Raw genomic sequence first — 15,524 nt, 5'->3', positions numbered from 1 at the left:
CTGCGTGGAAATGACGACGAACACCACGGAAGAGATCTTCCGGGTCGGGTCTGGAGGAAGCGGTGGCAAGGGAGGGGGAAGAGGAGGGTTTGACGGGATGTAGCTCGGTGAGAGAGGCGATAGAGGGGTGAGCGGAGACGATCCTTCCTGCTCGTTATCTGGGCCCGCCTGCGTCCGTGACCCGTCGTCGTCGTCGTCGTCGTCGTCCGTCTCCATCGGCACCCCTTCCTCTGACGCGTCGCCCTCCGATCCCGCCTCCCCTCGTGGCCGGCTGATCCCGCCTCCACGTCGTTGCCCGCTGATCCAGCCTCCGACTCGTCGCCCTCCGATCCAGCCTCTGACGCCATTTGCTCCACGTAGGTTCGTCCCACACCCACTTCTGGCTCAAGCAGCGGGACTGGCATGTTGTCAGTAACCTAAAGAAAAACGTGTTAAGGTTAACAGAATGTTAGGCTATAGGTCGTGCTCACCTTGGCGAGTACGTGCGGAACACTCTCCGTTCTCGCAGACTCGACGACTGCACAGTCAGCGCCCAAACTGACACTGAGGTCCTTGCGCTTGGCGTGGTAAGACAGCCCTACCATACAGTCCGGAATCTCTATGTGGTCCTGCCTAACCAACATCTTCGCCGTGTTCTCCGTCACCAACATGCCGGCGGGCAGCGGGAACTGAACCGTAACTGGTTTGATGGTCTCCTCTACTATGTTATGAACGCAACCTTGCAGGGCGTCCTGGTGCAGGCCGCTGGGGGAACCAGACACCACCGTCTTCATCGCTCGATCGTAACGGAACCTGAGTATTTGACCTGTTATAAGATATTCTAACCTCCGTAGAGATCGTAGCTAGTACTCACCAGAAATGACGAAGAATCTCCGGTTTGTCCCTCAACTTCGTCTGGAGGAGAACCCAATCTTCTGGCTCAAAATCAGGTGTCTATTAACAGTTAGCGAGGTCTCCCTCATGTCAAAGCGCTCACGTACCTGAATTAAAATGTCGGACAAGGCAGGGAAGTCCCTGTCGTCCAATAGGTCGCCAAATATGCGTCGAGCGAAAGGCCAGTGGCGTACAGCGTCGACGTAGTCCTCGTCGTCGACACTGGTGGGGGGAGACGACGGCGCGGCTCAAGGAAGTCATTTTCTCGTACGATAGTACGATAAGCACAAACGTGTACTCACCTAAGTCCCTGAAATCCCAAAGGATGTTCTTCGGCGATGCGCTAGACGGTAACTTGTTGTCGGAAGGGGGACTGTCGGGCAAGTCAGACCAGTCGTCGGTGTCGCGATCCCTGAAAGTGCCCAGGGGCCGGAAGGTAGGAGAACGAAAGGGATGCATGAGGAAGGCAGCGCGAGAGAGAGCGTCAGAACCCTGCCTCACGAGGGACTGTACATGGGAAGGCGCACCGCAACTATTAAACCTTGCATCAAGTGACCGGAGTTGGACGGACTTCCGGGACGAGCAGATAAGCGTTCTGACGCGTACAGGGGCCACGCAGACACTCCGCAGGCACTACGCAGACCAGCACCAAGTGTATTCATCACCGCTAGCGGGTACTACGGCGTACTGCCTAAGTCCGTGCCTGCTGGACCCTCAGAAGCTCAAAGCTCGGGGCGTTAAGTCCCATTTCCTTATTGGGGCGCGCGGTCGGACCGCGCGCCCCAATAAGGAAGTCCTCCGACTCGGCGCGCCCTCGAAGAAATACTGGCGCAATTGGCAGAAGAACAGGTAAGAGCACTCACCTTCACCAATGCTAGACAGACCGCTAACGCTTGACGCACAGGCAGACTTTTGGGTGGTAGGGTAGCACCACACTCCCTGTAAAGGACGCAATGACAACGTTAGCGTAATTGAACGAACTGGTCAATCAATGACTTGCCGGCGGAGCAAAATCCTGCGGTGTGTGACGTGCGTGTGCAGAACAACTTGAAGTGAAGAGCGTGCCGCCGTAGACGCGTGCGGCATGGTGAGATTGACAGGGCCCATCAATGTCGCGCGGTCAAGGCGGACTTGCGGCCAAGTCAGGGAAGAGGAAACGTAACGTAACTATGCGCAGCGTTCGTTTCCTCTAAGCTTCGAGTTCAGCAGCGACCTCTCAATCCGCACGAGATACGCCAACTCTGAGCCGTTTTACTGGAATTTACTGCCAGTTGGTGAGACTTCAATGTGTGTCCGGCAAAAAAATCACTCACTAAAGACTCTCCAGACTCGTTAGACATGCGCAGGCGGTCAAAACGCTTGTATGCCTTGCTGGGAGAGACGTGTCATGCATGCGGCGGTTCATTTGACAGCATGCAAGGGCTCATGGCTCACCAGACGATGAGCCGCGGTTGCGCCTGGTACAAAAAGGGCAAATTGAGGGAGAGTCTTCGGGATACGGATGTAGTATCCGATTCATCGGACGATGAGGATGAGGCTCAGGATGGCAATGCAGTGAACAGGTGAGACTCACTGGTGGTCTTCGCTGTGTTGACTTTTTATATCTGAACACGCAACACCTCAATTTCAGTCTAGACGATGACCCAGGTGACGAGGATGCAGATAGTAGTGGAGAGTGGGAGGATGAAGATGAAGGTGACGCACAGTATCAATTCTTTCCAGTAGCTGGTCCCAGTCAGCCCATAGCCTCGACATCTTCAGCACCCTCGCCTTCCCGACGTACCGCCCTTTCGCTAGACGAGGACGACGATGATAGGGTGGAGGATATTGACATTAGTGCGGGAAAGGTTACAGGGACCGCGGAAACGATCAGAGAGTCATGGAGGGAGCATTTCGATAGCTTGGGCGGGCAGAGACGCAGTGAGTATCAACTTATCCTGCACTGCGCTAACCTGACAAATCAATATTAGGTGATCAAGAAGTACTAGCACGGGTCAACGGTTTGTGGGCACCCTTCGAGTCAGAGATGGACTGGCAGATCGCGAAGTGGTTCATCAAGGAAGGGATTGGGCAGGGCGCTGTAGACCGTTTTCTTCGTATACCAGAAGTGAGTGCGAAGCTGTCAGGATCGGCTAGATGAACTGAATAAAACTACAGGTGCAAGAGAGGCTCGGACTCACGTATCACAACAACCGGGCCTTGCTTCAGAAGGTCGACTCCATTCCTGAGAGGGCGTCCTGGAAGGAATGCTGGCTAACCTTCAAGGATCGTCCCGGTGAACGACATTTGGTGCAATACCGCGACATTATCGAGGCAATCAAAGCTTTGTTAGGAAACCCTGCTCACGCGGGTCGCATTGTGTATCGACCCAGCCGCATCTTTTCGAATTCGACGCGCACTAACCGGATTTACACGGAAATGTGGACCGGTCAATGGTGGCATGCAGTCCAGGTAAGCACTATCTACACAGACATCTTACCTATTGCTGAACAGGATTGAAGAGCATCTTACCAGCGGGTGCTGCGCTCGCGCCGGTCATTATCTTGACCGACAAGATGCAGCTCACTCAGTTTTCAGGAAACAAGTCCGCTTACCCGGTGTACATGACTCTGGGCAACATTCCCAAGGATCTTTGTCGCAAGCCCTCCGAACACGCCTGCGTACTGATCGGCTACCTGTCCGTGGACAAGGTTGACTCCGCCGGCATCACCGAGAACAAGCGGAGGGCGTTGGTCCAACAACTCTTCCACGCCTCTGTGCGCACCATCCTCCAGCCTCTCGTCCACGCAGGCAAGGAGGGAATTGACGTGACGGGTGGCGATGGAAAGGTGCGCAGGGTTCATCCAATCCTGGCGTCTTACGTCGCGGACTACCCAGAGCAGTGCTTGGTCAGTTGTACCAAGTACGGGACTTGCCCCATCTGCCAGTGCCCGGAGAGCGGCCTTGGGGACGCTTCAGCGAAGACGCCTCGCGCCCAGCTCTGGACCCTGGACGTGCTACGGAAAGCTCGTCAGCAAGGCGAGAGAGGCTCCACAGCCTTCTCCAAGTCTTGCAAGGAGTACAACGTCTCCGGTTACTGCGTCAAACCTTTCTGGAGGGACCTACCATACACCGACATCCACTCCTGCATCACGCCTGACGTCCTTCACCAGCTCTATCAAGGTGTATTCAAGCATATAGTGGAGTGGTCCACCGAACTCATCGGAGAGAAGGAACTCGACCGTCGCATCCGCTGCCTCCCTCCTTCCTACGGCACCCGTCATTTCAAGAACGGGATCTCTGCGCTCTCTCAGGTGTCCGGTAGTGAACGGAAGGACATCGCCCGCATTCTACTGGGATGCCTCATCGGTCGTATACCGAATGCTGCGATGCTTACCTTCCGTTCGCTACTGGATTTCATCTACCTTTCTCAGTACCCCACTCACGACAACTCCACCTTGGGATATATGGAAGACGCCCTCAAGACGTACCACAAAAACAAACACATACTGCAAGAACTCGGCGTTCGGGAGCATCTGAACATACCAAAGTTTCACTCACTTCTTCATTACGTCGATTCCATCCGCAGACTCGGCACGACTGACAACTTCAACACAGAAATGTTTGAGCGGTTGCACATCGATTTCACGAAGAAGGCGTGGAGAGCGTCGAATCACCGGAATGCTCGTCCACAGATGATCCAATGGCTTGACAGGAGGGAGAAGGTCTCCATGTACGAGACCCTGCGCGGAAGACTCACCGACGATTCTGAAAACCCGCAATCACTCTCTGAATCGGACTCAGAGAGCACTGGTAGTGGCGCGTTGAACTCTGAACCCGCCAGCACTGAACACCGTCCTCGGAGCGGCAAAACACGTATCAAACTAGCCAAGCATCCGTCCTTCGCTCAACAGTCCTTACCTTCTGTCGAAGAACGACATGCTGCACCAGGCTTTACCCGCGCGATCTCCGACTACGTCTACCAGTTAAAGCTGCAGCGCAGGCTCCGTCCCAGCGAGCTGGATCGAGCAAGCCGTCACTTACCGTTCGCCAGAGTGGACGTCTTCCATGGATTCAAATTCAACAACGTACCTCTCACGGACAACACAGAGGAGAAGGACAGCGTGAAAGCAAGACCTTCGGCAGGAGATCAGCCAGCCAGATTTGATACGGTTGTCGTACTGCACGGTGACGACGCTGAAGCCACAGGACTACAAGGTATGTTTGATTTCTCCAGCGGTGCGCCAGTAGCAACTAACTCTTGCATGATGCAGGGACGCGCGTCGGAAGACTGAGAGTCATCTTTCAGCTTCCCACAACCATACGGGATCCCACTACTCACCTTGAGATGGACGCACCGGAGGAGTGGGCACGAGAGGGGGCATTAGCCTACGTAGAGTGGTACGGCAAGCTGGGCTCGACGGCCAACCCGGTACATATGATGTACGAAGTCAACAAGCTACCTCTGCGGTCAAACGGCGTACCTCAAGGAGAGGTTGTACCGTTGAGTTCAATTCGTCAATCTTGCCAATTAATTCCCCGCTTCCCTTTCCCCTCGTCATCCGATTCTTCCAACCACTCAATACCTGATAACTGGACCTCAGATACTGTTTTGGACCGCGCTTCAAAGTTTGTATTGAATAATTGGTCTAGTAAATACGTGTATCAGACTATATGGTGATGCTGAATACATGGGACTTGTATTGCATCCTGTACCCGCCCTCCCGCCCGCTCGCCCTGCCGTCTGCCCGCTCACCCGCCTGCCAGTCGGCTGTTGCCCTCCCGCCCTCTCGCACTCCCGCCCTCCCGCTCGTGCACCCACCCGCCTTCCTGCTCACCCGGTCGTCCTCTCGCACAGCCGCTCTCCCGCCAGTCTGCCCATCTTCGATGTCGCTTGTCTGCTGGCCTGGTGCGCAACCTTCCCACTCGCGTGCACCTGCGTTCGTCGGCGGTCAGCGTGTGCTCCTGCCCTCCTGCTCGTCCGCCTTCTGGACAAGTCTTGGCTTCGGCCTGTGCGTCTGGGTGATCCGTACCCTGTACCGCCTGACCGCTCGCCTGCCCGCTCGCCCGCTGCCCGCTAGTCCACCGCTCGCCTGCCCGCTCGCCCGCTGCCCGCTAGTCCACCGCTCGCCTGCCTCCTCGCCCACCTGCGTGTACCTTCTTCGGCCGCGCTTGCATCCCGGGCATTGGCCTATCACGTACACGGTCGGCGAGTGCTCCCGCCCGCTTGGCTGTCCGCCGCGCGTTTGTCGGCGGTGCCTGCACGCAGGACAGTGGCTCTGCGTGCTTGCGGTCGTCATGTGTGTTGCGCTTCATGTCACCGCGTCCTGTGTTTGCGTTAGCGGGCTCGCTCGCATGCGTCTGCACTCACGTCGCTGAGATGCTTGCGGACTCAATCCGCACGCCTCTCGTCCATGTCCGCAATCCGCCCTCTATGATGTTCCCACATTTGCCACGCGTGGTCGGGCCTGATACTGTGGGGAGGTGAGTACTCACTTACCAGGTCTAGCGGGGTACTCGCCCTCGCCTGTCCGTCGCTTGCATCCGTCAAGCTTAAGGCGGGCGAGGGTCGGTGACGTCGGGCGGGTGATCGAGATCTGATCTGAGCGCCTTCGCGTCACCGGTGTTGTGACCGTCGTGCCGCTGCACTTCCGTCGCGCCGTCTGCCACAACCTCTGAAATCTACAGGTTCACCGCTTCGTCTCCTCTCCTGCTCTTGTATCTGACGCGTCGTCAAACAGGTCATGTCCCGGCGGCAGAAGACCCGCCAGCCAGCTGCCGGCTTGAAGGAGGTTCAGTACGTCGGTTTTCAACGTGTTGACGTCGACAAGAGCAAAGTCCATAGGGAGAAGCTGGACGAAGACGGTCTAGTATACTGTGGCTATCGTAATACCCAGGATTACTCCGACGTTCCTCTGCCATCTTCCTATCGTCCGCCACCTCAGCCGCCAGTCAAGCAGCCTGCGCAGGGACCCGTGGTGATCGACTTGGTGTCTTCGGACAGTGAAGATGAGGGCTCTTCTGGTAGCGCGGCCGGCCAGTCGGCGGCAGCATCGGGTTCGGACAAGGTGAGTGCGCGATCAATGAAACCTACTGCAGGGCTGAATGCAGTTTACTCTACAGCGTAGCGGTGCCAAACGTGCCACTCCGGCAGAGTTCACGATCCTTCGACGCAGCAAGCGACACCAGAAGGAAGACACGTGCCAGACGCAGGCACCGAAGGGCGACGTGCGGTTGGGAGATCATGGGAGAGTGAGACGGAGGGCAGGCAAGACAGAGGGACAGGGAGACCGTCAGGATGCTCAGCGAGCCGTGCGTCCGGTTGCAGGGAGGTCGAAGAGTGGAGCCAAACGTAGGGCTTAGCGTTGCACGCTGGAAGGAAGCCTAGCTAGCAGGATCTATTTGTGAGAGTGCTGAATCTATCCGTCTTCTGAACGTCACTACGCACTGCCCTACCTCCAAGCGTTTCCAGCAGCTCCGTTTCCAGCAGCTCGAGGCGAAGAAGGCGCAATCCGTCAGCACGCACTTTGCAGCAGTAGGTGATAACGGCGCGATTCGAGTGCGTGCTGTCGCTCCATGCTTACAACGTTACACGACCGGGAGGCGCACTGATACGAGCGCCCGACGCTCTGCTCTCGACCACCACCACCACCTCCTCGTCTCCGACCGTCACTCGGGCAGCCACCATGACTGTCGGACCTCTCGTCAAGACGCTCGCGCTGTCCCAACGGACAGGCGAGCTCAAGTCAGCGACTCAACCGTTAGTTCAGCTAGGACTCGGAGCGCCCGACAACCCCCCTGCCCGCGGTACCATCCTTCCTCTCCCGGGCCTCAAACGCCACCCAGGACACCTCCATTCGACCCTCATACCCCTTCTCTTGTATCTGGCGACCTCAAACCAGCTCTTTGCGGCTCTGACAACACGCAAGCGTCACCGAGGAATCGCGCGATGAGCACGCAAGTCCAGCGCAGGGCAATGTGACCGTCCAACACGCGACACACGCGGAACGAGGAGCCAATGAGGAAGGTGTGAGGGAGAAGGAGAGGGAGAAGGAAAAGGGGGGGAAAGGGTGCACCGAGATGAAGAGGGACGAGCGGGGAAGCTCGACGGACACAGGTACGCCCTTAATGAATGTATCCATCTTGCCACCGCTCTTGCCACCGCTCTTGCCGGTGCCCACGCCAGCATTCGTATTGACGAGCACCGAGTTCTTTGTGCGCGCTGATGGCCACGAAGACGGCACGTCTGTGCTGCGGGACGACCTCCAGGTTACACCCTTAGCAAGGCGACACGGCGGACGTGCAGCGCTGTACGTCCGACGTGTCCCACTCACCTACGATCAACCGTCGTGTAGTGGGTACATCGAGTGATTCGCTCGACGTGCACGCTACTGACAAGCACAAAGGGTCGAGCCGTGAAGGCACGCCCTCTACGGACGTACGTCTCGACGCTCCCTTTTCTGCCTGTGCCCGCACCGGCAAGCGTAGCGATGAACGTAGAGTTCGTCGTGTGCGAGGTTGCCCACGAGTACAGCAACCCGGTGCTACGGGATGACCTTCACGCCGTACCAGAGACTGCGATTCTGCAAGGCAACACGGCAGACGCGCCGACGTCCAACATATCCCGTTCATCTGCGGAACGTGGCACAGCGAGTACGCCGAGACTATCGCTCGACGTACATGCCGTCGGCGAGCGTACCGACGCATTCAGCGTACTCGCAGAAGTACTTGGCGCGTACCTCGATCCCATACCGGTCATCCATGTGATCGAGGCACAGCTCATAACTTGAAGGGTGCCCTAGTACACATGTCGCCAGTGCCCACGTCTGAAAACAGCACGACGAACGTAGAGTGCGTCGTGTGTTTCTCCGACGTTACTGACAGGGCCATGGACCTCGCTAGCAGTGCGGCCACTGTGCCCGCTGTCGTTATCTCACCAGGCGACGCATCCGGCGAGCTGCTTAGCTCCTCCTGATCGTCCCATTTTTACACCACGTCTAGCCCGCCGCTCGACGTACACGCAGTTGATTATCAAGATGCACGCGAACGCGAGGTGCTGAACCTATGTGATGGCCTGGCTAACGAGCTCTATGCCGTCACGACGCATGGCGTGTCTGGCGTGCAAACAAGCATGACCGGTGCGTCTCATCTCTCTATAGCACACACGTTCCAAGCGGAAATATGCCGAGCTGGAGGCTCGACGTGCTGCCCACTGGTGCACTGCATACCATGCGCAACGCAAGAACCGACGTGCCTATTGCAGCGTCTGAACCTCGAGCACTGGGTAGGCCGAGTGATGTGCTGGATGTACAGGAGGGCAGATCCCACCGTCAATGCTACACCTAGTGACGCAGTCGCGGTACGCTCAAACACGACCAATGCGTCCATTTCCACCGTCAAGACAAGACCGTCGCCTACGCTGAGCCCCTCACTCAGCATATATGATATGACCTCCACGTCGGAGATCATGCCCTGCTACGCGATCAGTGTGCATTCACGTTCGACAGCCCGCATGACAACATCTACTGTCAAGACATCCTCGTTGAGTACGGCGAGCTCTTCGTTCACCGTACACTGGCATGACGAGCTCAATGCCCGCCATGCCGTCGCCATTGACGTGCTCCGAGATGACTACGTCGACCGACTCGCTCGCACCCACGACCGCCATTGTTCTGACGACGCTACAGGCTCGTCCACACCTATCCTCGAAGCATCACCGTCGTGTACGTCGAGCTTGTTGCTCAGCATATTCGACCAAGATCAACACTCACTCTTACCCCCAGCTCTTCCAACCTCAGCGGCTCCTATCCAACCGTCACCGAGTGGCGCTCTCAGGCTCTCCGAATCGTACACCCTGTACAACCTAGGTACATGAGCTACGTAGACATTGTATCTACAACATAATACATTGTACGACCTGAACAGAGTGTGCTGTATGAGTTATACTTGTGAAAAGCCCACAAGTATGCGTGAGGGCTTTTGAGTATAATGGTCTCAGGCTAAAGGTAACTGCTGTATCAGCAACCAGAATTCAAGTCAGAGAAGAGACACACCCACGCTTTTGAGCTTTGACGGTCTTTTGGCTGACTTGTGAGCCACTCAAGTTGGTTATGTGGTGTTTGTGCCTTGAAAGAGTGTGCGGTGTCTTGGCATGACGCCCAAGACAAAGTCGTTTTTCCTGATGGTCCATGTTCATCTGATGTTCGCCCTTCTGATAGTTCACTACCGAGTGCGGAAGGAAGCACCCGTGCCTCAAACAAGATGTTGCGCCGATCCCGGTGACAGCGAGCTTATGCCGGTCGGCGTTGGCCTGGGAGACCGCCTTGTGGTCGTTGCAGCTTGAGTGCTGTGGACGTGTTAGCCACACGTTCGTATGCCGGCTGTATACACCCTCACCATCTTCACGTCCTTCGCTACTCTCAGGTGCTCCTCGTATGGGCCGGGATGAACCATGAACATTTTCCCCGGCATCAACGGTACGTCGTTCTCGGGCTTGCGCATTTTCATTTGCTCGGCGTGGAAGTTCCCATCCATGACATATCCTCGGGCATATAGGTACCTCCAGAACAGTTCAGCTGGCGTATACCGGCGAACAGAGTAACTACTTACTTCCTATCATCCACCTCCCAGTCCTCGGGTATGTTCACTCCGGGCTGCGGACATGCCGGGCAAAAGTGAGCAAGGTCTCCGTTGCCCGGGGCCTCTCGCCACTGTGGCCCGTATCCAAACTGTTTCTTCGCCTGGAGCAACGCCCATTCGCGGCTCACTCTAAGCAGCTCAAGGTATCGATCCTACCTCCATTTCAATCATGTGCCTTTGCTGGTATTCTGGACACTCACTCACCGGTACTTCATGGGGAAAAGCCGGATTGGTGGCCCGTCGAATCCGTGCGTAGTAATTCATGGCGGTAGTCTTACACTCCAGATTGTCCAGCAGGAAACCGTCAAGTGCCCCAAAGGTGAAGCACGTACGAGCCTTGCGCTGGCTCGCCGGATACAACCCGGCATCGAGAAGCTGCGATGTGTGGTCACCGGCGTCGGGACAGCCGCACCACGTCACCTGGAGGAAATGCACCCCGGTGGTGTCAACAATAGTCATCATTGCGGGCGGGGGTCGCGGAGGTGAGTCGGCGTGGTGAAGAGGGTCCGCTGGCACGTCGCCATCATCATCGGCCGCGCGATCGGTCGCCCGGTCCATCTCCACTTCCTCGTCATCCTCCACGACAACCGCCGGCTGGGGGCATTCTCTGCCCCGGTGGCCGAGAGTGATTGAAACTCCAACTTGACGGAGCCATGAGGGCTCCCAGTATCCTCCGAGGTTCCACTGCTCAACCCGGTGGAATGGTGTTCGCCGGTGCTCGGCGAGACAGCAGGTCGGGCAGAAGATTGGATAACCAATGCACGACATGCACTTCCATACCCCGCCGCCACTGTTGCAGCTCGAGCACATATAGCTCCCCTCGGCACTGAGCGCGGGAGGCTTGTAGTGGGCGTACAACGATCGCAGATAGTTGTGCTGGAGGGGAATCCACTCTCTAAGCATCTCAGGTTGTGTCTGATTGAATTGGTGAGGCTCTGTCTACGATACAACATGGGCACTTGGTATACCTGCGGGGCACTCTGTCGAACTGTGGGGAACTCGCAGAAAGTCGTGTTGGCAACATCATCGGTTGGTGGCGTCCAGCTGGACTGTCTTGTTGTCGACCGAGCGGTTCGATGGGGTGTAGCCGGCGGAGTCTGCAACCCGCTATTCTGCACCTCGACAAGCCGTGACCTCACTCCCCTTGCAGTCCTTCTTTTCGTCAGTGTGAGTTCTACCACTGCAGGAGAGGTTGCCGTTGGCCGCAGTCGACCCATGGTGTTACCAGAGCAATCAACAGCTCAGCAGTTTGATAAGGGCAGAGTTCAGCTCTGTATTGCCATTGCTCACGTCAAAACTCCTGCAACCATTGCGATTGCCACTAGTGCAGCAGTATGCAGCGGGCCGGCCGCCCGTGTTCCGGGTATGGTGCGGCCGGGGCCGGGATCACCGACGTGGAGTCGCTAAGTGTTGCAGTTCGTCCTAAATCAGACAGCATTTAGGATTCCATGATGGTTCGCATGAGAACGGGGCGCATAATGGCCCGGCCGGACATTAGTCAGTTGCGTATATAATGATGCGGCCGGCAAGATGTCGATCACAACGGTCCGGCCCGCCCGCCCGGTCACGTGTCCGGCGCAGTGAGTTTCATCCAGTCAGACGAGGTGCCAGAAGCATTTGCTGGATGCTATGTTGGAGCCAGATCAGTTTGAGCCTTCCTTGGCTTGCCGGTCGGGACGGCCGGTGATGGGTCTTGTCTTAACCTGGTAACCGGAGTCAGTGACCGGACCCGGCGGCGAGCGGGATCTGCGGTACGGCGAGTACCATGGAACTGGAGAGCTACCAAGTCACACCTTGGTGACTCGCTGGAATCCAATGTGGGTTCGTCCGTGATGCTCCGGCCGGAACCCTCCCATTCTGGGCGGCCGGCGTGCCAGCACATCAGAGTTATGGTGATAAGTAAACAATGAAACGAATGTCGTGTAATGGTTGCAGGTAGAATTTGTGTAAGCCCGAGTACAGCGTGTTAGCTAAGCTCAGAATCGAAAGGTTGTGGCGAACAAGGCTTGGGGTGTCACCGAATCCGTCACCCCGAGGCTACCGAACTCTTGCCACCACCATCTTCGTCGACAAATCACACCTTGCTCACCTAGCATTCTCACTTCACCAGACAACTCGCAATGGGCAAAGTCACCTGGCAAGAACCGGACCTAGTGATCCTGAACAGCAACCTGGAGGATTATCAACAGGCTTCCGAGGATCCACAGCGACGTCAGGAGCTCGTGGAGAACAGCATTCAACGGCTGGAAGAGCGGAAGAAAATCAAGTTTGATGCTCAGTTGCGAAAGGTATGCATTCGACGACGATGATAGAACATTGGTGGCTCATCTCCGGCAGCGCGTCGATAAGTGGTACTCTAACCGACGGGGGTCGAAGGAGCAGGTCAAGAAGGAGATGTTTAAGCTCGGCAAGGACATAACGTGGAGGACGGTCGCGGCCCGCGACCGGGAGGATGAGCTGGGGGAGATCATGGCGAGGATTGCCCGGGAGAGGGGGAAGGATGGGTTGGATGACGACGACGACGAGGAGGAGGAGGGGGATGAGAGGGAAGACAAGGAAGGCCAGGCGATGCCGAGCCGCCAGATCCCGGCCATCTACCAAACCGCCTTGAAGGAGCTCTGCGACAATCTCTCGCCGGAGGACCAGGCCGACTACATGCAGGTCGCCAAGGATTGGAACACGCAGGTATGGCCGGCCGACCTTCAACGGAAGCAGCTCGAGAAGTACGGCACCACCATGATCCGGACTTCATGAAGATCATGTGGAGGAAATGCGGGGCAAGGTGCTTTCTCCTCGTCGGGATCCCGATGGCGGACGGGAAGAACGGTGTGTTAGAGTACGTGTGCCCACCGTAGTGCTAGGCTTCGAATCGTTGAATACATTGTCAGGTTTGACTTCAACGACGAGATGATACTTGAAGAAGATTCCCCGAAGGTACCGAAGTTTACTGCCACCCATGCCGAGTGGAAAACCGGCCTGCTGTATGACATGTGGAAGGCATACATCAAGACCGTGTTCGGTATGTGAGAGCTTTCGGCGGCGCGAGCGGGACCTAAATCCGGAGCAAACAGATGGGAATGGATTCGAAGAGGAAGGAGACCACGGACCGGCATCGGTCATCGAAAACATGGACTGGGAGGAGGACGAGGACGGGTATCCGCTCATGCCGCCGGCGGACCACGACTGTTTCAAAAAGACGAAATTGAAGCGTATGTTTTTGGCGACGTTCGTTCGGAAGACGTATGGTACGCGTGTCCGGGATTGATACGCATTCCATTGTTGACATATTATCAACAGTTAATTTCACCGGACGATCAACAGTCAAAGTGCCGTGGCAATCACTGTCAGAACTCTCGGATTCGTTCATCGACACTGAGTACCTCCCCGCCGGCACCGTGCTCAGCGACCCGAATAAGATGCGCACCGGGGACCTCGACGCAATCCTCACACATTGGCGGGAGAGGCAAGACGACCATCCGCAGGGTCCGGTGCTGCGGTTCAGGGCCTGGAAGAATTCCAAGCTGGAGATCGTCGTCCCGGAGCCAGTAAAGCCCAAACCTTCGGCGAGGCGACCTAAGCCACAGCGTAGGCAAGCCACGCCCGGACCGTCTCGCGCGCGCCGGCAAGAACCTGCCGGCGATATTGCTAGCGATGAGGCGTCCGCAGAGGAGAGCGAAGCGGAGGAGACTTTCAGTGACCTCTTCAAAGCCGACTTGAGTACCGATGAGGAGGAGCAGCCAGCCAAACCGTCGCCGAAGCGGAAAGACAAGGGAAAGAAGAAGGCGCAGTCGCCCGAGTTGACTGACGATGAAGCACCTCCCCCACCCCGTAAGGACAAGGGCAAGGCTGCCGATCGAGGTGCTGCACCCTCGAAGGCCCGGCCCACTCGGGAAGTATCCCATGACGACAACCCGGTGCCGGCAGGGAAATCGGGCCCACCGAAGGGGATTGCAGCGCCCGCAGTGACGGCCCCGGAAGGTGGGAATAAGGCGGTGGGCATATCCAAGGCCCAACCGAGCAAACCCCGGCCCAAGAAGAAGGCCGCGAATCCCAGCAGTCCTCGGCCCGAGGTAGTCCCGGAGGGCCCGGTCCCCAAGAAAGCTGCAAAGCCCGTGCCCGCCGACGGTGGGACCAAAGGGAAAGCAGAGCAGAAGGCCCGTAACCGTCGCTCACCTCCAAAGCGGAGGCGGGCCCCAGCGGAAAGAAAAGGGCTCCGGTGGAATCCAATGCCGAGGACGACGACGAGGTGATCATCCTACCAACTCCGGGTGAGTGTCAACCTGCATCCCCTTGAGTAAATCCTGATTTCCCTCCTCATGAAAGTGACGGCGAAGAAGGCCAAAGACACGCCGGCTGTCCACACGGGTCGTCCTGGACCACAGCCGCATGAGGAGAGCCCGGCCACCGCGGGGAAGAGTTGGGAGGAAGGCGCCAGTGGCTTCGGGAGCTCACAGCCGATGACGGGGTGCAGAGCCTGGTCAACAAACTGCCCTACCTAGTGAGCTCCACCTTGACGTGCTCGCCACTGATGTTCTGACGAACCACATCTAGTCCGAGACCGGTGCATGGCAGTCCAAGACTAAGTGGGACTGGGCAAGTTGGAACTACCGCCGGGCCGATGCACGCCGGACATTCACAATGACAAGGACGTACTAGCACGGTTCCGTGCGTGGCTCACAAGGATAGGTACCAGTCTTGCGGACACCCCGATGAGCCGAGAAAACGGACTTATGGTTACCTTGGCGATTGCCATGGTTGTGAAGGACATCGAGAGGAAGATCGATCACCGGAGCGACGAGGAAGACGAGATCCCACAGTACGTGCACGGATCACAACTTGGTTGGAGCTTCGTCGAGGAGCTCGGCGAACACTGCGAGACGATAGGCAAACTGTGGGAAGACATGGCACATAGGATGCAGAAGAAGCGGAAAGCTGGAGATGTGCCCGAGAAGTCGTCAGCGATCGGCGCCCGGATCAAACGGCCAAGCAAACCCATCTGAATCGCCTGCCAATGGTCAATCGTCAGCCCGGAC

General features: G+C 57.1%; 3 protein-coding genes across 3 annotated transcripts; 1 reads left to right on the top strand and 2 right to left on the bottom strand.

Moving 5' to 3' along the window:
- Positions 1-437: 437 nt before the first annotated feature.
- B0H18DRAFT_1130672 (uncharacterized protein) lies at positions 438-1,332 on the bottom strand (the record flags this gene model as incomplete). Its single annotated transcript, XM_048035492.1, has 4 exons — positions 438-792; positions 854-933; positions 981-1,120; positions 1,176-1,332. The coding sequence occupies 4 exons, from the start codon at positions 1,330-1,332 to the stop codon at positions 438-440; spliced, it is 732 nt and encodes a 243-aa protein (XP_047884428.1).
- Positions 1,333-6,596: 5,264 nt separating this feature from the next.
- On the top strand, positions 6,597-9,727 carry B0H18DRAFT_963741 (uncharacterized protein; the record flags this gene model as incomplete). The annotated part of the gene is made up of 11 exons (XM_048043179.1): positions 6,597-6,920; positions 6,976-7,164; positions 7,316-7,387; positions 7,413-7,612; positions 7,782-7,969; positions 8,208-8,290; positions 8,370-8,505; positions 8,631-8,703; positions 8,854-8,990; positions 9,012-9,575; positions 9,636-9,727. The coding sequence occupies 11 exons, from the start codon at positions 6,597-6,599 to the stop codon at positions 9,725-9,727; spliced, it is 2,058 nt and encodes a 685-aa protein (XP_047884427.1).
- A 156-nt stretch (positions 9,728-9,883) lies between these two features.
- On the bottom strand, positions 9,884-11,301 carry B0H18DRAFT_896574 (uncharacterized protein; the record flags this gene model as incomplete). The annotated part of the gene is made up of 4 exons (XM_048041420.1): positions 9,884-10,190; positions 10,241-10,411; positions 10,462-10,643; positions 10,696-11,301. 4 exons carry the CDS (start codon positions 11,299-11,301, stop codon positions 9,884-9,886), a joined length of 1,266 nt encoding a protein of 421 aa, XP_047884426.1.
- Positions 11,302-15,524: the final 4,223 nt, after the last annotated feature.

The sequence above is a fragment of the Fomitopsis serialis genome, assembly GCF_022376445.1.
Source record: "Fomitopsis serialis strain Sig1Antser10 chromosome Unknown B0H18scaffold_534, whole genome shotgun sequence".
In the NCBI taxonomy this organism is placed as follows: domain Eukaryota; kingdom Fungi; phylum Basidiomycota; class Agaricomycetes; order Polyporales; family Fomitopsidaceae; genus Fomitopsis; species Fomitopsis serialis.
The sequence above is the reverse complement of the archived record's forward strand: the minus strand, read 5'-3'. Positions and strand labels throughout refer to the sequence as shown.